We start from the raw sequence: 21,436 nt of genomic DNA, 5'->3' as shown, positions 1-21,436 counted from the left end.
TTAATACTTTAGGTACATAATATCAATTTATTTAATTTTCGTCAGGGTTTATATTATTCTCCATCCATAGGATTTTTATTTCGAATAACAAGCGTGGGCATAGGTTGCTATCAGACTTACACATAAACACAAACTATAACGATTAACGTCCCACTTTTCTGCTCCAACTGGGCTAATGAAGCCGGGCATACGCCATGTAGTATGCTGTGAGGGAAATTTTGCCCGGACAGTGGGTAACACCGTGTACGCTAATGTGTACACGGAACCTCGGTTTTTCGTCCCATCCAAACGACTAGACAGCTGTCCTTTTTCGGGTCCAGCGTCTTGCACCCCACTAACAAGATAGACCCACACCGGAATCGAACACAAGACATCAAGGTTAGTGCTGCTCCGATACGGAGAATCGCCGCCTTAAAAAAACCCCAACAATTGCTATTGGAGATATAGTCGTTTAAATATTAACACATCAGAGAGAGAGAGAGAGAGAGAGAGAGAGAGAGAGATGGGGTTTAACGTTCACCCGACACAAACTAGGTCATTTTGGCACGAGCACATGATTCAATTTTATTTCAATAATTCGCTTGCGCGTAGGGTCTGTAGCAGTGGGAGGAAACCGGAGGACCCGGAAAAACCCCACGAGGTTGGACAGGCGACCCTACTCCTTGTCACGTACAACCGGGGAATCGAAACCACGCAAGTTGACTCAATGACAGACTTTATGATCTATCTGTATTTTAATCAGATTGTCATGTGGCCGAACTTGGAAACAATTGTTTCTCCAAATGGTTATATCCTCAATAATCAAGCGTGACAATACTTCAATTATTGCTGAAGGGTATTTCTTATAAGTACGTCTTATGTTATCGCTTGTTTACTGTGTTACTTTTCTGGTCGTTGACCGCCATATCAGAGAACTGAATACTTTAGTTCAATCCAAGTTCATAAAGTGTGGTATAAAGGTTGAGAACGAGACATTAACCCGATTGCTATATCTATCAATTACACAATGTCGTGCTCGACTTAAAACTATCACGTACGTGAAAGTCTAAAAGAAAACACCACGTGAATCGAGAGAGAGAGAGAGAGAGAGAGAGAGAGAGAGAGAGATTGGGTTTAACGTCCACTCGACACAAACTAGGTCATTTCGGGACTAACATATAATTCGCTTGTGCATAGGGGTCTTTAGCAGTGGGAGGAAACCGAAGGAGCGGGAGAAAACCCACGTGAATCCAAATTTTATGCAATTAAAATGCAATGGGGATTAACGTCTTAGCAAGGGATCTTTTACGTGCATGCCAATGTATACACGGGACCTCGGTTTTTCGTCCCACCCGAACGACTAGACAGCTGTCTTTGTCAGGCCCTCTGTCCTGCACCACTGACAAGGAGAAACAACACCGGACAATCCCGATGAACTTTCTCGGACAACACACTGATCTAACCTGCGACATCACGCCTAGTGAACCAGCGCCTTACTCACTTAGCCACCTTGGCTCCCGTTCATTTAAAGTTGTTGTTTTACGTTATATGTATTTTAATTGTAAAAAGCGCTCTGTTGCAGAGAGAGAGAGAGAGAGAGGTGGGATTTAACGTCCACTCGACACAAACTATTTCATTCCGGGATTAACCTATAGTTTAATTTCAATAATTCGCTTGCGCGGAGCGGTCTTTAGCAGTGGGGGGAAACCGGAACACCCGGAGAAAACCCACGAAGTTGGACAGGCGACCCTACTCCTTGTCACGTGTACAACCAGGGATTCGAAACCACACCAGTTGACTCAATGACAGACTTTATGATACAGCGCGTACACGCTTATTATCTGGAACTAAATGAAATGGGGTTTAACGTCCTACTGTTCTACTCGGACTAGGCTTATGAAGACGGTCATACGCCATACAGTGTGCTATGAGGGAAATTTTTCGCGGACAGCGGTACTATGGCCTACTCTTATATCGAATTCCAACTGTCAAGGAATCTTTTACGTGCACGCCAATGTATACACGGGGACCTCGGTTTTTCGTCATTTCCGACCCATGTACCACAGTAGGACATCAAACCCCATTTCATTTCATTTCATTTCTCCGAAATGCGGGGAACAACTATTGATTAAATAGAAAATCTCCTACGAGTAAAAAGATGAGTAGGAGATTTTATTTATCATCCAATCCTTTCTAACATGCATAAATAAATAAATACATATAAATATAATTTTTTGCTATAGACTTCACTTTTACTGAACCTGATTACATTACGGCGTAGTGATACATCATTTTTTGACAGCAATTCAGCCATTACCTAGATACGAGAGTTAAGCTTGGTTTATATTTCATTATATTATCTATATCACCCCCATACACTTTAAAGGGCCAATCCCGATAATATTTTGGAGAATAAAACTGCTTAATTTTGGGTTAAAATCCCATAAAAGCCTCTACCTTAGGGCCGAGCAACTAACTCAATATATGTGATACGTTTTCAAACAACTTAAACCTGTCAATCTTCATATGGAAATGGAAATCAGGAAATCAGCGTCTCAAGCTGTATTATGCGGTGTCTGGATAAAACCAAGAATTTTATAAAAATAATGTGACGGTGAAATTTACCCTTCGTTATCAAGTATAGCACATGGGTCATTCACTGTATAAACCTCAAAAGGAACGGGAATCGTTTATCAGGTCACCAGTCGAAAAATTGACCCGAAATCTTAAAAGGGTTACGTGTCCGGATAAGCAGTTTTGAAGTTCACGTCTAAACGACTGATTATTTTGAGCTAAAATTTTGAGAAGGGGTATATACAACATTCCTCTATATTTTGGCGTTTAAATTTCATACGTACTCGGACTTTTATTTTGTAGACTCTGTTCAAATCGGGATAGTCCCTTTAAAGATGCATTAACGCCTTTGAGGTTGGTTTTCCAGCTTGTTTTCTCCTTGTCAGGGGCGCAGGACGGAGAGCGTAACATGACATGAAAACTACGTCTAGTCTGTCTGAAAACAGAGACCCACCCATGAACAAATTGCAATGCACTTAAAGGAGCTAAATCGATACTATTTGGGACCTAGAAATTAAAACAAATGGGTCGCAACGCATAAAATAATGTTATATGAATGTATATAAACTGATTTACATTCAATCGTTTCTGTTTTTACTGTAATTTCTAATCAGTTATATTCGACGAAATAGCCAGAAGTCTCAAATGAATGGCAATCTTTATACTGGTTATTCGAGTCTACATCGATGGTATTTATTGCACATGCTCTCCAGATAAGAATATAGCGTCACCAGTTGACATGACATTGTGGATATGTCTTGCCTCGTTCTTTGAGTCCCCTGTTTCAAATGGCGCTGGTAAAATGTTTATTATATCTTAAATATTGGATATTAGAAGCTTGCCTACCTTTTCCCTATATAAGATCTCAAGATCAATGTTGATTTAAATTGGCAAATTATTCGTGTTTTCAATGTCGAAGATTTTTGATGATATTAGCTACTTTAAGAGCTCCATTAACAACTACCTGGACAAAATTTTCCTCATAGTATAGTTTTCATTTTCCTTGTTGGTGCATATTTATTTAATAGATTGTATTAAACAACTACAATAATTTAAGCCTACAGTTATAATTATAGAATACGATATTATTTAAAGTTAAGATTATATATCACGACCTCTGAACTTTAGACTGATATGGCCTGATTTAGAGTTATCCAACTAACTGATGTACTATACTCGATACGTTCTTAGCTTACTTTATAAACGTGACACCTTTCAAGAAACAGCGCGATTAATAAAATGAAATAAAGTTTTAAAGTTTTTCGTTGGCCGAGAAAGTTCATCGGAATTTTCCGGCGTGGTTCCACCTTTTCAATGTCGTTCGGATGGCACGCAAAACCGAGGCCCCGTGTACACATGGGCATGCACGTAAAAGATCCCATGGCAGTTGGAATCCATATAAGATTAGGTCGTTTGCGCTGCTGTTAGGACAAATTTCCCTCATATCACACTGTATGGATTTACCCGTTGCATTAGCCCGGTCGGGGCAGAAGGACGTTAAACCCCATTTCATTTCATTTCATTTCAAGTTCGTCACTTTTCTGCACTAACCTGACACTGAATACGGCAGCTGTCTAGTCCTTCGGATGAGACGAAAAACCGAGGTCCCGTGTATACATTGGAATGCACGTAAAAAGATCCTTTGGCAGTTGGAATTCGATATAAGAGTAAGCGATAGTGCCGCTGCCCGGGCAAAATTTCCCTCATAGCACACTGTATGGTGTATGCCCGTCTTCGTTAGCCCAGTATAAGAGCAGAAAAGTAGGACGTTAAACCCCATTTCATTTCATTTCATTCCTCCCCGCACCACTGACAAGGAAAGCACGTTGAAAAATCACGTGACCTCTTGGTAAGTGAGCCAGCCGCCTTCACCCACTGAGCCACCGTGACCCCAGAAAAAAAACGCGCATCATATGAGTATCACAGTCCAAATTCAAAATCAACAGACAAAATATACCCTTTTTAAAAAACAACAAACAATATTTTTATGCAGGATATTTGAACGGGATTGATTGAGGAGAGAGATCCGGAGAAAACCCACGAGGTTGGACAGGCGTCCCTACTCTTTGTCACGTAGAACCGGGGAATCGAAACCACGCTAGCTGACTCAATGACAGGCCTTGTGATACAGCGCGCACCTGCTAACCATTTGGCCATCCAACCCCCTCTCTTAGCCTATGTAAAACTCATATATATACATAATATACTATTCAAAAAAAGTAGGGGATATTTGATTTTTAAGTGTTATTAAAGTCACCTAATGAAACTGACGAAGAAACAAATGACAAAATGAAATGAAGTTCACATTCATCGATTTATTCCAAATGATCGTTAGACTAAGTAAGGCACAGACTGACCATTATAAGGGTAAAATGATACCCGGGGTCAAACAGCAAAGTTACCACAGGATCACAACCAAGTCAGTAACGGGTAAATCCTCCTCTGTTTGCCAAACAAGCATTGATCCGACGTGGCATACTCCTAATGAGACGTCTAAGGTCATTTTGGTCCAGATTGTCCCATTCCTGTTGCAACGCAGCAGCAAGTTCTTGGACATTGGCAGGACGTTGTTGACGTTGACGTAACCTCTGTCCAAGCATGTCCCAGACATGCTCGATGGGGGAGAGGTCGGGACTCAGTGCTGGCCAAGGTAATGTGGTGATTTTCTGTTGTTGGAGGTAACCTGTAACGATCCTGGCCCTGTGACATCTTGCGTTGTCATCCTGGAAGATGAAACGGCGACCATGACGTCGTGCGAACGGCACAACATGGACTGCCAAGATGTTGTCCCGGTAGTACTGGCCTGTAACACGACCTGCAACAACACGTAAAGCCGTTCTTCCAGCAACAGTGATGCCTCCCCACACCATAACAGAACCACCCCCAAATCGATCATGTCTGATGACGTTAACGTCTTGGAAGCGCTCGTTTCGACGACGCCACACCCTCCTACGTCTGTCCAAAAAATCAACAGTGAACCTTGACTCATCTGAAAACATCACATTGCTCCAGCGTCGATTATCCCAGTGTTGACGATCCCTACACCAACGACGTCTTGTCTGAATGTGATGATCTCTCAAACAAGGGATCACGCGAGGACGTCGGGCGCGAAGGTGACCCCTATGCAGTCGATTCCGAATCGTCTGGCCACTCACTCTCACACCAATGTCTGTTTGAAGACGAGCGCTGATCTGATTTGCTGTGATGACACGATTTCTCAAGGCCAAGGTACGGATAAATCGATCCTGGGCTTGAGTTGTCGCCCTTGGTCGACCTGAGCGTGGTCTGTCCTGTACAGATTGTGTATCACGGTATCTGGACCATAGCCTGTTTATGACAGACTGAGAAACATTCATCGTCCGCGCCACAACCGCCTGTGTTGTGCCGATCTGTAGCATGCCAAGGGCACGTAACCTTTCATTTTGGGTAAGCCGACGCATATCAAAATTTGTTTTCTGGTCACTAAAACAATTAAACTGATGTTTCCACCCTGGAATTCAATGCCACAATGACTGTAACATTCAAAGTCAGAGTCGTGCAAATCTTGGGTTGGACCCCCATGATGATCCCAAGCATCACCTGCATTCCATGCGGTAGCTATTGGTGCGTTTGGGCGTCACATGTAACTGGAAATGTTTCTTCTGTTAGGTTCTATAGTGACTTTTTTCGTAGTCATTTACATATTTTAGTATTATGCCCCCAAAATCAAATATCCCTTACTTTTTTTGAATAGTATATTAATACAAAACAACAAAGGTGTCTATATACATAGTTAAGATTCACATTTTTACATGTAATAAAATGCATGAAAATGTATAGTAATATTAATAAAAAACAACAAAGGTGTCTATATACATAGTTACGATTTTTACATGTAATAAAATGGATGAAAATGTGTAGTACATGTATATAATATACTGGTTTAAACAATATTTTATTCAATACAATTACATATAATCATACTATTGTACAGTCTAAAGGATACGAAAACAATCATATAATATCGCTTCCTTTTATATGGTGTTTTTTTTTAAATGGTGAAAGTGAGAGTACAGTTAAGAGCAGTAGGTTGAACATTCATGCTAAATAATTACAAAGAACTATAACAATTTAAAATATATAAATAAATAAATAAATAATAAGTGAAAATGAGTTGTCGATCATCAGTAAATGGCGTGAATAGTTTTTAAAATTGACAGTTTCAACATCTGAAAATTTGCTTATGTTATAGTATTATAGGTTATAGTATACAAACATATATGCAGGCACACCCCCACCCCACACGCGCACACCCACACACACCCATACAGCTACTATAACATCGGACCTTATGGCGAAAACACGAGCAACAACCTTAAAGAACTGGTCGAAGATATATATAAAATTGAAAATAAAATAGCAATTTGATCGAGATTAATATCTATTTGATATATCATAAACTTATAAACTTGGTTAAAGATATTATTGTTTAGATCTAGACTGTGGGTTGTGGAGACAGAATATGCTTTTAAAATCATATTTTCATGTATACTATTCAAAAAAAGTAGGGGATATTTGATTTTGGGGGCATAATACTAAAATATGCAAATGACTACGAAAAAAGTCACTATAGAACCTAACAGAAGAAACATTTCCAGTTACATGTGACGCCCAAACGCACCAATACCTACCGCATGGAATGCATGTGATGCTTGGGATCATCATGGGGGTCCAACCCAAGATTTGCACGACTCTGACTTTGAATGTTACAGTCATTGTGGCATTGAATTCCAGGGTGGAAACATCAGTTTAATTGTTTTAGTGACCAGAAAACAAATTTTGATATGCGTCGGCTTACCCAAAATGAAAGGTTACGTGCCCTTGGCATGCTACAGATCGGCACAACACAGGCGGTTGTGGCGCGGACGATGAATGTTTCTCAGTCTGTCATAAGCAGGCTATGGTCCAGATACCGTGATACACAATCTGTACAGGACAGACCACGCTCAGGTCGACCAAGGGCGACAACTCAAGCCCAGGATCGATTTATCCGTACCTTGGCCTTGAGAAATCGTGTCATCACAGCAAATCAGATCAGCGCTCGTCTTCAAACAGACACTGGTGTGAGAGTGAGTGGCCAGACGATTCGGAATCGACTGCATAGGGGTCACCTTCGCGCCCGACGTCCTCGCGTGATCCCTTGTTTGAGAGATCATCACATTCAGGCAAGACGTCGTTGGTGTAGGGATCGTCAACACTGGGATAATCGACGCTGGAGCAATGTGATGTTTTCAGATGAGTCAAGGTTCACTGTTGATTTTTTGGACAGACGTAGGAGCGCTTCCAAGACGTTAACGTCATCAGACATGATCGATTTGGGGGTGGTTCTGTTATGGTGTGGGGAGGCATCACTGTTGCTGGAAGAACGGCTTTACATGTTGTTGCAAGGCGTGTTACAGGCCAGTACTACCGGGACAACATCTTGGCAGTCCATGTTGTGCCGTTCGCACGACGTCATGGCCGCCGTTTCATCTTCCAGGATGACAACGCAAGATGTCACAGGGCCAGGATCGTTACAGGTTACCTCCAACAACAGAACATCACCACATTACCTTGGCCAGCACTGAGTCCCGACCTCTCCCCCATCGAGCATGTCTGGGACATGCTTGGACAGAGATTACGTCAACGTCAACAACATCCTGCCAATGTCCAAGAACTTGCTGCTGCGTTGCAACAGGAATGGGACAATCTGGACAAAAATGACCTTAGACGTCTCATTAGGAGTATGCCACGTCGGATCAATGCTTGTTTGGCAAACAGAGGAGGATTTACCCGTTACTGACTTGGTTGTGATGCTGTGGTAACTTTGCTGTTTGACCCCGGGTATCATTTTACCCTTATAATGGTCAGTCTGTGCCTTACTTAGTCTAACGATCATTTGGAATAAATCGATGAATGTGAACTTCATTTCATTTTGTCATTTGTTTCTTCGTCAGTTTCATTAGGTGACTTTAATAACACTTAAAAATCAAATATCCCCTACTTTTTTTGAATAGTATATATGGGATTATCTAGCGCTCTGATTCATATGCAGCGCAAACAAAGCGGCTTAAGAGTCTTTATTAATTTTTAAAGAAACTATCGCTAGTAATATTGTTAGTTTCTTTGAAACAACACGGCCATTAGGCGTCCTTTGAATGCAGTGGTTCTCAATCTTTTTTTTGCCACCGACACACCTTGGAACACATGAAAACAGAGCGGGACACCTGGCTTAATATACATGAAAAATATTTGTTCAAATTGAAAACATGGCAAGTCATAGACGGCATACAACCGTCGGACTAGTCATAGACCCATAGAATAATTCAAACTAAATAAAGACAAACACAGCTATGGACCTACTTTATTGCAGTGTTTCGAATTTCATGAGTCAAATAGCTGACTTCTTTAGTGAGAAATTTCGCGGCACACTGGTTGAGAATCACTGATTTAATGTTAAAGGTACGGCCAAAGTTGCTTGGTTATTGTCTTGTTTTATGTAAATGTATTATTGCTTCTATGTGTTTTAAATTTCAGCCATCATTCAAATTATTTGTTTTTATTGTCTTTTCTTGCTGCTTCCGGATGCTTTCTGTAGGTGAGTACAAAATTAAATATAATTCATTTTTTAAAAAACATGGACATACATGCAACTATTAGAAATTACACAACTGATTCATTCAACCAATGATGTGGTAACATCACAGGTGCTTGTCAAAAGTGACGCCCTTAAATGAAAATGTTCATCAGGCATTACCATTATACTCAAGTTTGCACGTGGAGCTAAGACTGGTTCTACATTTCCCAAACGTTGATAGGGTGCTCCACCAGAAATAATTATCTCCAAATATCTCGACAATTATACCACAATATTTATATATATATATAACAGGTCTTAACTTAGTTTATCACATTATAACTAAATAAACGGTCATGTTGTATTTAAAAAAGTATAACCATTAAAAAAAATAGACTGAAACGATAACCGTCGAGCGGCCATTACATCCGAGCATTTTTGAGTGCAAAATAGGCTACGTAACCTTCGTGGCCTACTTACTTCTTCATCAAATGCGGAATCATGAAGTGGCAGGCGCTCAATGATTTGCCGCTAAATATTGAAGCTAATTAATTCACTTTAAATGCACTCATATTACATTCTTATGTGGTTTTACACCCATTTTCGTCTATTTAAAGTTTCTAAAGAACAGAGCTATACGTTATGTAACCAGTCTTATTTATGATAAAGGGTAGCAGTCACGGTGGCTAGTTGTTTAAGACGCTGACTCGCTAGCCTGGAGGTCGGGTGTTCGATCCCTGCATTGGCCGAGAAAGTTCATCAGGATTTTCCGACGTGGTTTCCCCTTGTCAGTGGTGTAGAACGGAGGGCCTGACAAGGACAGCTGTCTAGTCTTTCGGATGAGACGAAAAACCGAGGTCCCGTGTATATTTTGGAATGCACGAAAAGATCCCCTGGCAGTTGGAATTCGATAGGCGATAGTGCCGCTGCCCGGGCAAAATTTCCCTCATAGAACACTATATGGCGTATGCCCGTCTTCATTAGCCCAGTATAGGAGCAGAACAGTAGGACGTTAAACATCATTTCATTTATGATAAAGATATTTGTAATTGCCAGGAATATACATTATACACTGGAAACGCCTATAAAAACCACAATAATTTAAAACAAGATTATTATTACCGAGCACGAACGCCAAACACTCAAGTCTTGCAGTACTCGCATGTTGCTTGGTAATGACAAAGCGCTCTACAAACATAACGGCGGTTAGGATAAAATTAGTAGCTTGTCAAGCAAGCTTTTGTCGAAGCATTACTAATATTGATCACAACAAATACATTTTCTATGGTAGCTTGGATGTATTATTGTCCAATTGATGTTTGTATATTTGCAAGTATATCCTTAAATTGAAATTAGATAATAAATCTAAAATAATTAAAATAAAGAGACAACTCCACCCTGCCTACTACTTGATTTTACAGCTGAATAACATGATAAGTAGCCGAATTCCCATTTGCAAAATGAAAACAGAATGAAATGGGGCTTAAGGTACTACTTTTCTGCACCAAGCGGCGTAATTAAGCAGGGGCATTTGTAATGCCTAAAGGTATAAGGATTAATGATGCAGACAACTGGATAAGATTTGCCTATAACATATTTCATTTGTCATTAAATAATCTATACTAATGTCCAAAAGAAAGCATACACTGTGCATTTCGTGCAGTATCAACCAAAGTCGTTTTCCATCGTATGCGGCATTTGGGTACAATGTCAATTTGTTTCGCTTTTTCATTTTGCTTAGAAGAGTTTTGACGTAAGAGACAAACTCAGTAATGTTTTATCAAATGTTTTTAATCTAAATAAAACTTAGTCATATTTTTAGTGTGTATACTTTCTTTTGGACATTAGTATATATAGAACCAGCACCATGTCCTGTCTCTATTGAAGTAGTTCAATTATTTATACAGTGCGACATTTTGACGGTTTAACTACTCGATCAAAGGGACGTAAACAATAATAATATTTGTTTCTTTAACCGCATTGTTTCTGAAATATACGTCTGGATGGCATTCGGGCATACATAAACGTTCAATCCCAGAATATATCCACAAAACTCATTTCAGGAGAAAAATGACGACTGCTTTTTACAGTAACAAAGTTTTTGAACCTTTTCACCTTTGACACAATCCGCCGTGTGGCCATACTTATTAATTCTGCTGATTTGTCCGGCAGAATGAAATTTTTGAGCACGAGCGTCGTACACTAAGGTGGTGTCAAACTCACCCGATCCCGGATTTAGTACAACAGAAATTTTAATTATGTACGTGTTTGAGCCAATAGAGAGAGAAGAATTTGTAATTGTGTTTTGTTCGACACCCTTTGAAACATTATCTGCATTTCGGTTTGAGGATTTAAATATTTTGAACTCTTTTATTTCACTAAGTTCGGCTTTTGAACACATATCATAATTCGCTAATCTATTATTAACTTCATCTACGAAAAATTGCACACTACCATCTCGAAATGTAGTATTTTTAGTTAGTTCATCTTCTTCTAATTTACAGACACACCAGTGTGGAAGGATTCCAGCATTGTCACACGTTCTGTCATCAGGGATTTTTTCGAACAGACTTATTCCCCTTTGTTTTGTGACGTCAATATTCCCCTTTGGTTTACCGGTAAAATATAAAATATCTTTTAAAGTTTCATAAATATCAAAGTTTGATGTTAATCGTTTTGTATTATGCGATAAATTATTCACGATTTGAGGATATTTTTGATGAAACCACTTCGGAACTGTGACATACATCATCGGCATTCGTTCCTCCAGTTTGCCTATAAATGTTTTTACAAAATCTCCAAAACGGTTTCCGTGATCGCCAAAGAAAATCAACACAGTATTGTTAAAAATTCCGTTATGTAGAGCCTTTTCCAGGATTTCAAAATAGTAATCGTCGGCGGTATACGCGTATTTAATTGCCTCATCGTGAGTCAGGCGTACTGGGAATGAAAACGCAAACGCTGGACGATGTCGGAAAGTTTTAAAAAAGTCTAACCCGTATTGCAGTATGATGCTTGTTTCTGAACGATTCTGAACACAGTTATGGAAACTATTCCATACGTACGGATCGTCTTCAAGCGCTAGGGTAAAAGGTCGTAAATAATAATCCGTGGGTAGTTTCTTAAAACCACCTAAGACGTAATGGAATGCTCCAATCACTGGATGACCTTCCCCAAATAGTGTTGAATATCCAGCCTGAGAATAATTCCTCCAAATGATATTAAGTTGATCAGCAGGTGTTTTTTTGGATTCGGTTATATTCAGTTTTTCATATTCCTCTTCGGCGAAATGTCCTGTTACCATGGGAACAATATTGATATACGTATTGTCTGCCACTTTTGTGTAACCTCTAAGGTCAAATGCTCCGAGTTTATTTAGTAAAAGATCTCTCGTTTTGGGCATATTTCGTATATGGTTGAGTCTGGACAAAGATTCTATACCAATCATCCAGACATTCAACAACTCACTTGGTCTGTTTTGCGCCTTGTGTTGGACTAATTGCTTATTCAAGTCCTTAATGCGTTCCGTTTTGGGTAAAATGAACGCGTGATAATTTCTATAGATATCATTTCCGTTTTCATCAAAACAGGTGACTTTGATTTGATCACGCGTAACGTTTACATCATCCGTAAATTTTATAGATTCAGTAAACATAACTTTGTGTTCGGAATTAGACGCCCTTTCTATTCCCCTGTATTCACAATGGGAAAACTCTGTGAAACTTTTCAGTTTCGCAGATATTCTTAGGGTAATCCCTTCTTGACTCGTGTATGCATCTTTCATTAAACAGCCATATTTCTTTCTAAATTTATAGAACCTTTTAATGGAAGTACTGAATGGATTATAATCCGGTATTTTACACCCAGTTGTATTCACAAAGAAATCCGGAGACAAAATGGGGAATTCTTCCATCGGAATGGTTTCCAAGTAGTTCCAGTAAAATATACGGAATACACACGAGAACAGAATAAGGCAGAAGAACACATTTAGAATTTGCCGCTCCACATTATTTTTAGTTCTTATTTTTTTAAACCACATCATCTGAAAAGTAAATAACAAGAGCTACATTTTGTGCGCATATCATGTTAATTGTCGTTGTCCTCGGCCCCGTCCACCCACCCATCCATTTTACATGCATTGCTTGACTTATGGGATTTAGTTATTTAATAGCTGAATCCATTTCAAAGGGTGTGCGTTGTATGATACGGTCTGTCATTGTGTCAACTTGCGTGGTGTCGATTCCCCGGTTGAACGTGACAAGGAGTAGGGTCGCCTGTCCAACCTCGTGGGTTTTCTCCGGGACCTCCGGTTTCATCCCACTGCTAAAGGACCCCTATACGCGCAAGCGAATTATTGAAATAAAATTGAACATTCTTTATGTTAGTCCTGAAATGACCTAGTTTGTGTCGAGTCAAGGTTAATCCCCATTTCTGCCTCTCCCTTTCAAAAGCTACTGTACAAATACACCAATGCATAGAAACATTTCATTTTCTTCTACCGGACAACCACTATAGTAAAACCTCATACGTGATTTTATTTACAAACTTTTAGATTTTAATTGGAGCATTAGGCATGTTGATTTTCACTTCACTGTAGACATTTCGCTGCACTTGCTTCACACAAGCCCACGTTCTCATGTCACTGTACGCACATTTGGTTGTAAGCACAGATAGAAGAGAGATGGTGTTTAACATACGGTTCAATTTGATTCCAATAGTGTGCTTGCGCGTAGGGGTCTTTAGATGTGGGAGGAATGCGGAGGACAGGCGATCCTACTCCGTGTCACGTAGAAGCGGGAAATTGAAACCACGCCACTCGACTTAACGAGAGACCTTGTGATATAACGCCCACGCGTTAAATCATTCGGCAACCCAACCCCCACATCTAAAGCTTCAGCAGATGGAAGACGAGTATTAAAGTTATTCAATATTTTAACTCGCATACAGCCTGCTTTATTTCCTTGAAAAAAAGTGGCTGGGAATATCACCTGCTTCATTATTAGCTTGAAGTATCGATAAGTGGGTTGATAGGATATTAAAAATCAATACCCCCTTAAAGATCGAGGAAATTTAATTAATATTACCAGTTAAAGATGCAGTATATAAGAATTATATAAAGAACTGGCCGTTCTTGCTATAATAGTTCAATAATAGATAATGATAACTTTATTTATTGAAATTTCTGTCAATAATTTATTCTATGCGAAGTGATGAGTGTTTGAAGTTTTGACAAAATATAGCTAGATTGTTTATTATCGTAGCAACGGTACTTGGCAATCGAGATTAAGTCTCGATTATCTATTGTATCGCGGCGTTCTAATAACATTTGTAGCCAGACAAAAGACCTGCAATATGCCGATTTAGCTCTTACAGAATGTAAAGGGGCATTATGCAGGAGCTAAATCATCTCCAATAGAAATTGGCCTTAAATCCGTAATTGTTATCAAGCCCTTCAAGTAATACTCTGCATATTACTCGTCACTAATTTCGATAGGCCTCTCGGATTCCTCAATAGAAAATACCAAAAGTAGGTCTCGCGCTTTCCAGCTAAAATGTATACCTGTGATAATTGAGTTACGAAGTTCAAGGTCCGTTCAATGTCAAGGTTTTCGTAGAGGTCGCCATGTTTGATTTTAGTGTGTGCCACGATCTCTAATTGGACGCCATTGTTCACGTGTCTGAGGTAAAGGGGGATAATGTTTCTAGTTCAGGAATGCCAGATGCTGTAAAACTCGCGGTCGTTGCTTCAGGAACGTGGGACTAAATCTGCCTATTGCAGGTCTCTTTTTTTGGCGTCCAGTATTATATTATTTATAATTTAGACATTCAATCGCATACCAAGCCCATAATCAACTCCTTAGATCATCGGATGGCTTAGATATTGAGTGAATTTAGAGAATGACCGCCAAATCTACGTTAAGCGATTATAAGGCGACACTCACGGTGAAGGCCTGAAAATTGAGACTATTATTGTGTACTTGACGATCAGATTAAGCTTATGGACTGTCATTCGGCGATTATTTCATGTCTAATCTTCAAACATGCATAACTTTGCTCAGAATAAAGCGCTTTGACTGAAATATTCAGTCAAATATTAACCTATATTATAGCTATCACTTTATCTAAATCTTACAACATGCACCTTTAAAATGTTGATACAGGTCTATGGAACTAAACGGGTTTAACCCTAAAAAAAAACCCCAAGACGATGGTCCCGCAAATCCTCAATGTCCTCTAAAAGATACAGTAAATTCGTTAATGTGTACGGAAAGATCGAGCTGTGACAGTAATGTGTCGAGTTTCAAATGGTATCATCCATTTTTGACCTAAAACAAAACGGTATTTAATTAATCTTATAAGAGTTAAATTGTATAAGTGTGTCATACCCAGTAACCTTAAATGAATGAATGAATGAACGAACGAGTTTTTTTGGCACGTCAGCTCCAACCGGGCTATATGGTGCCAAACACATGGTGATTTTTGTCGAGACAAACTAAACCAATATCACATAAGTATATTTATATACATAAATAAAAACAAGTATTACAGATAATATAATGAAAAAAAAATATAACACTGTAAACCTCAGAATGCCTCGTTTAGCTTTTTTTGTCCAAACGTGGCAAAAACGAGCTAATAAAATTTTTGCCACGTTGTAAAAGCAAAATGCCACGTTCGTCTGGAGTTCCAAAACGTATTTTTATTTAAATTGCCATGTTTTTGGAACGAGGTATTTTGACCAGAACGAGGCTGATCACAAGGTTGGATACGTTACAACTTGGCAAAATTACGGCAAAAATTTTAATACGTTTTTGCCACGTTTGGACTAAAATGCCGAACGAGGCATTCTGAGGTTAATAGTGATACATATACATCAGGACACGGAACGCCATTTACATAAACTTTGTAAATGTAAATTTTATGTAAATGGCGTTCTGTGTCCTGATGTATATGTATCACTATAAACCCCAGAATGCCTCGTCTGGCATTGTCAGTGGTGCAGAACGGAGGGCCTGACAAGGACAGCTGTCTAGTCCTTCGGATGAGACGAAAAACCGACGTCCCGTGTATACATTAGAATGCACGTAAAAGATCCCTTGGCAGTTGGAATTCGATATAAGAGTAGGCGATAGTGCCGCTGCCCGGGCAAAATTTCCCTCATAGCACACTGTATGGCGTATGCCCGTCTTCATTAGCCTAGTCCGGAGCAGAACAGTAGGACGTTAAACCCCATTTCATTTCATTTTTACATAAACTTTATTATTTGATGGACATAGAGATAACAACAGAGAGCAAATTTCAAACGCATAATTCTCAATACTTAAATATTTCAGATTCGTCGGTTCGCCAGAAAAGCGACGAATTGGTCAGACATTTAATACTTTTCGAAAAATGTAAATCGTTAAATTAATATATACTGATGTCCAAAAGAAAGTATACACTGTGCATTTTGTCCTGCTTCAAACAAAGTCGTTTTTCCATTGTATGGGGTATTCGGGTACAATGTCCATTTGTTTTGCCTTTTATTTGCTTGGAAATATTGAGTTTGGACGCACGAGACATGTTCAGTGTAGTTTTATCACATTTTGTTGATTTAAACAAAACTTAGTCATATTTTTAGTGTGTATACTTTCTTTTGGACATTAGTACAGTATGAGGGAATATTTATACTGTATACTTAGCCTAGTTGTATACAAATGTATAAGATATTAATCTCTGACCAGTATTACACCTTCGAATAATCTAGAGTATCTTGCTTTGTGCGATAACCCCATCGGCCCCTAAGGCATCCTAGTACAGCGTTAAATATGTGTCACTTATCTCCGCGTGACCCTGTTATTAGACCTGAATCAGGCAATATATATATTAATTATATATTCATACCACCAATAGGCTATTGACAAACAATCGTGCGTAAGTATTGAGAAAAAGAAATGGGGCTTAACGTCCACTCGACACAAACTAGGACATTTCGGGACTAACATTTTATTTCAACTATTCGCTTGCGTGCACGGGTCTTTAGCCATGGGAGGAAATTAGAGGGACTCGGAGAAAACCCACGACGTTGGAAGGCGACCCAACTCCTTGTCACCAACCGAGGAATCGAAATCACGCCATCTCCCTCTCTCTGGCGGGACTCGACTTGTTTACATCTATTTTAGTGTATGGTCTATAGTCTGTATCAATGGGGTACATATTCGTTGTATTTTTCGTGACATTTTTATTTCAAGACTTTAATATCAAGACCTTTTGAAACATTGAAAATATTTTCACAAGAGTTCAAATTCCATTACTGTTTTAAGATAATTTTAGAAACCAACGAATTGACCTTTGTGCTGTACAATTTTAATGTTTAATGATATAGAAATGTTACCGATAAAACACCGAAAAAGAAACCTAAGGTCAATTTCATGTTTAAAATATGGCTGTCGCATATACAATGTTTAAACTAAAATGTAGAAACGAATATCATTAATATTGTCCCAGTTGGTCTTCCATAATTATATCACTTTCAGGGTGTCATTTTAAACTTTGTCAGTCCAATATTGTCCCAGTTGGACTTCCATAATTATATCACTTTCAGAATGTCATTTAAAAATTTGCCAGTCCAAGGTTTAATATTTATGTAAATATGTACTTGTATATAGTTTTTTTTTATATTTAATTCAGCACGTTGTCCAATCCTATAAATTTTTATGGTATCTTTATATTATGAAAATAAAATGAAATGAAATGGGGTTTAAGGTCCTACTGTTCTGCTCCAAGCTGGGCTAATGAAGACCGGCATACCCCATACAGTGTGCTATGAGGGGAATTTAGCCCGGACAGCGGCACTACGGCTTACTCTTATATCGAATTCCAACTGTCAAGGGATCTTTTACGTGCACGCCAATGTTTACAAGGAACCTCGGTTTTTCGTCCAACCCGAACGACTAGACAGTTGTCCTTGTCAAGCCCTCCTTTATGTTATGTAAATCCTGTTAATGGTTATGGTATCTTTATATTATGTAAATATTTAATAAAAAGATAGTGTTAGACAAATTCTGAGGTTTTATCATCACGGTTTCAATACCACACCCGTTAAGCCAAGTCATTGTGAAACACCATAATGATATTTCAAAATAATTATTGTAATTGACCGAATATAAATAATTAGATAAATAAGTAACATACCAGTGTTCCTACCACATAAACGATTTGGTGTTAGTTCAGTAATTATCTTGTATTCACAGTCTACAACATCAGTGGTTTTCAATGGAAACGATTTTGCGAGAATCTGCTGCTATCTTTAATCATATCAATAGCCTGATTATATGTCCTATGATAATGATTGCGATAATTTCATCAGAACATATTTATCATGGAACCCTGATTAAAGTAGCTAAGTCTCTAACTCAATAGCATCCAAAGTCTTCGACATTGAACACACGAATTATTGGTCAATTTAATTCAACATTGATGTTGTGATCTTCCGGGGGAAAAATTGACTTCTGACATCCAATGTTTAAGACAAAATAAACATTTTACTATCGGTACACGAATCGTGTACCATAATGCGTTCCAGAGTAGGCTGGAATATCCAGACGCTAGAGATTGCCATTCGATTGAGACTTCTGGCGTATTTCGCCGAACATAACTGATTTTAAATTAGAGTAAAAATGGAAAGGATTGAAATTAAATCAGTTTATATACATTCATATTACATTATTATATGCGTTGCAACACATTTGTGTCAATTTCTAGGTCCCAAAAATTAACGATTTAAATCCTTTAATTAAATAGTTGTATAATAAATGATATTGCGTTCAAATCAATTCTTACATTTGAGATTGAATTTTATAGATCTAAATTAATTTTAGGGGACAAAAAAGTGGGTAGTATATTTATTTTTCTGGTACATTGGAAAATCTCAAGTCTTATATTATTTCTATTACGTTTTTTCATGTTGAATGTGTATACAGTTGTATTTGACCGAATATACTGTTGTGTAAATGGTGAAAGATACACAGTGTATGACGCTTTGAGCATTCCAACCTCGTGGGTTTTCTCCGGGTCCTCCGGTTTCCTCCCACTGCTAAAGACCCCTACGCGCAAGCGAATTATTAAAATAAAATTAAACCATGTTAGTCCCGAAATGACCTAGTTTGTGTCGAATGGACGTTAAACCCCATTTCTCTCTCTCTCGCTTTGAGCATGCATACGTGTATGGAAAATTGCGCATTATAAATATACACTATTATTATTAAATCATGTTTGCTTCCGAATTTTGAGGGAGGACCCGGACTGAATTGATATTTGTTGGTTATTTCTTGCAATATCTGTGTAGATTTTGTTTTGCGTGCAGTGCGGTTCTGCTGCACTTTGGCTAAGTCCTACTAGAAGACATGCACCCATGTAGCCGCGGGTAAACTGAGCTAATGCAAATATTACCGAACATTGGTTCGTTGTCCTTGTTACAAAGTCAATAATACGCCTCTGAATGACTAATGCAGGACGTCTCCTGAAGCTGAACAAAAAAAAATATCGAAAACTACTGATAGTCATAGTACTATATTTATATTCTTATATAAACCCTACCTTGAATCCCTCTCATTAATTATCCAAAGCTCCCACTGTATGTTGTACTTCCCTAAATACACCAATTTGAATGACTTGTAACATAATCATGCATTATTCAAGCACCCAGATTTGAAATGAAGTTAGCAAACATATTCCTAGCGCCAATATATTTATATAGTTATTTACTATGGTTATCTATTTGTATTGAAAGGGGCAATTTAAGACATATACGTTAGATTAGATAAAAATAAAGAAACCTATAATTTTCTACAGTAAACATACTCAAATATGACACAGCAGGCTAACTGGACACGATACTCTTTGGTAACAAAACTATGTTTACAGAAGCCCATAGATAGAGAAATGGGGTATAACGTCCATTCGACACAAACTAGGTAATTTCGGGACTAAAACGGTTCAACATTTTTTCAATAATACGCTTGCACGTAGGGATCCCAAGGAGTGGGAGGTAACAGGAGGACCGAAGAAAACCCACGAGGCTGGAAGGCAGCCCTACTCCTTGTTACGTGCAAGCGGGAAATCATAACCACGCCACTTGAGTCAATAACAGACCTTATGATCCAACGCACACGCGTTATCTTGAAAATGTTCTTTTTTTTATATAAAATCTTTAAAATGTTGTCTTGTACTGTATTCGTCCCTGGATTTTATGAATCAAAAAATATTGTCGTATTGCTACCAAAATTAGTTTCGGTTTTATTGCGTGTCCAGTTGGGAGATGAAACAAATCGAATATGCAACATCGAAGTTAAATCAACTTAGTCATGTCCATAGTTATTTCATCTGTTCATATAAAACATCTTTGAGTCACCAAAGATGGTTTGATTTTATTGTGTGGGCATTGAAGCTACCCTGAACCCATTTTGTTATACCTCTTTTGTATGTTTTTTGCAATATATTATTTCAAAAATTCAACTTAGGACGTTTGGCTGTCTTGTAGTATATTTACCACTTGGTTCTGAGAATTAAAAGGCAATTTGCCACCAAAGCTGATTTGGATGTTATTATAGATACAAAGGTGACGTACCCTTCCTCGGTGGGTTCGTTCTGCCAAACATGCGTCATTTTGATCGCGATTGTGGATGTCGTTAAATATCAGAAATGTACGTCCTTATTTACTGGAACGAAATAAAATTATTCTGTCTTCTTATTTAAGAAAATGTCCATATGTACTACTTTAAAAAAAACTTCCCGTTCGACAGTTGAGCATAATAAGGCTGTTTATGGTGTTGGATATTGCATAGGCCAGAATACATTACGATCCAAATTCTAACAGGTTGTGATCAGTAACATTGTTACTGCTTACATATTCAATGATGTTTTGCTGTCTATACATATATATATATATATATTTCTTGAAGATTATATTAGGTGTGGTCGATTAACCATTTACCGGTAGGATGTTAATCCGCAGAGAGGGGGATTCACTAGTCCGCCGCTATAAGAAATACTATACATATGGGTATCAAAAAACACAATCCCAACCCTAACCCTGATCATAGATATTGGTGGACTAATGAACCCGTGGACTCGTGCACCGTAACCCTACCCCTATAATGGATATCGGTGGACTAATGAACACGCGGATTAGTAAACCGCGGACTAATGAGCATTCCCCAATCCGTATATCATTTCCATATATCAGAGTGATATTACATTGCACACTCCTCCAAACAGGTCAATGTCTAAAAGAGTTAGTCAATGTTT

General features: G+C 38.5%; 1 protein-coding gene across 1 annotated transcript; it reads right to left on the bottom strand.

Annotated features, from left to right (window-relative positions):
• Positions 1-8,280: 8,280 nt before the first annotated feature.
• LOC126815070 (uncharacterized) lies at positions 8,281-21,431 on the bottom strand. The gene is made up of 3 exons (XM_050540606.2): positions 19,727-21,431; positions 18,323-18,435; positions 8,281-13,190 (listed from the first exon to the last, which is right to left on the bottom strand). The coding sequence occupies exon 3, from the start codon at positions 13,188-13,190 to the stop codon at positions 11,208-11,210; it is 1,983 nt and encodes a 660-aa protein (XP_050396563.1). The 5' UTR covers positions 18,323-18,435; positions 19,727-21,431; the 3' UTR covers positions 8,281-11,207.
• Positions 21,432-21,436: the final 5 nt, after the last annotated feature.

The sequence above is a fragment of the Patella vulgata genome, chromosome 1 (genome assembly GCF_932274485.2).
Source record: "Patella vulgata chromosome 1, xgPatVulg1.2, whole genome shotgun sequence".
NCBI lineage: Eukaryota > Metazoa > Mollusca > Gastropoda > Patellidae > Patella > Patella vulgata.
This window is presented reverse-complemented; position numbering and strand designations above follow the sequence as displayed.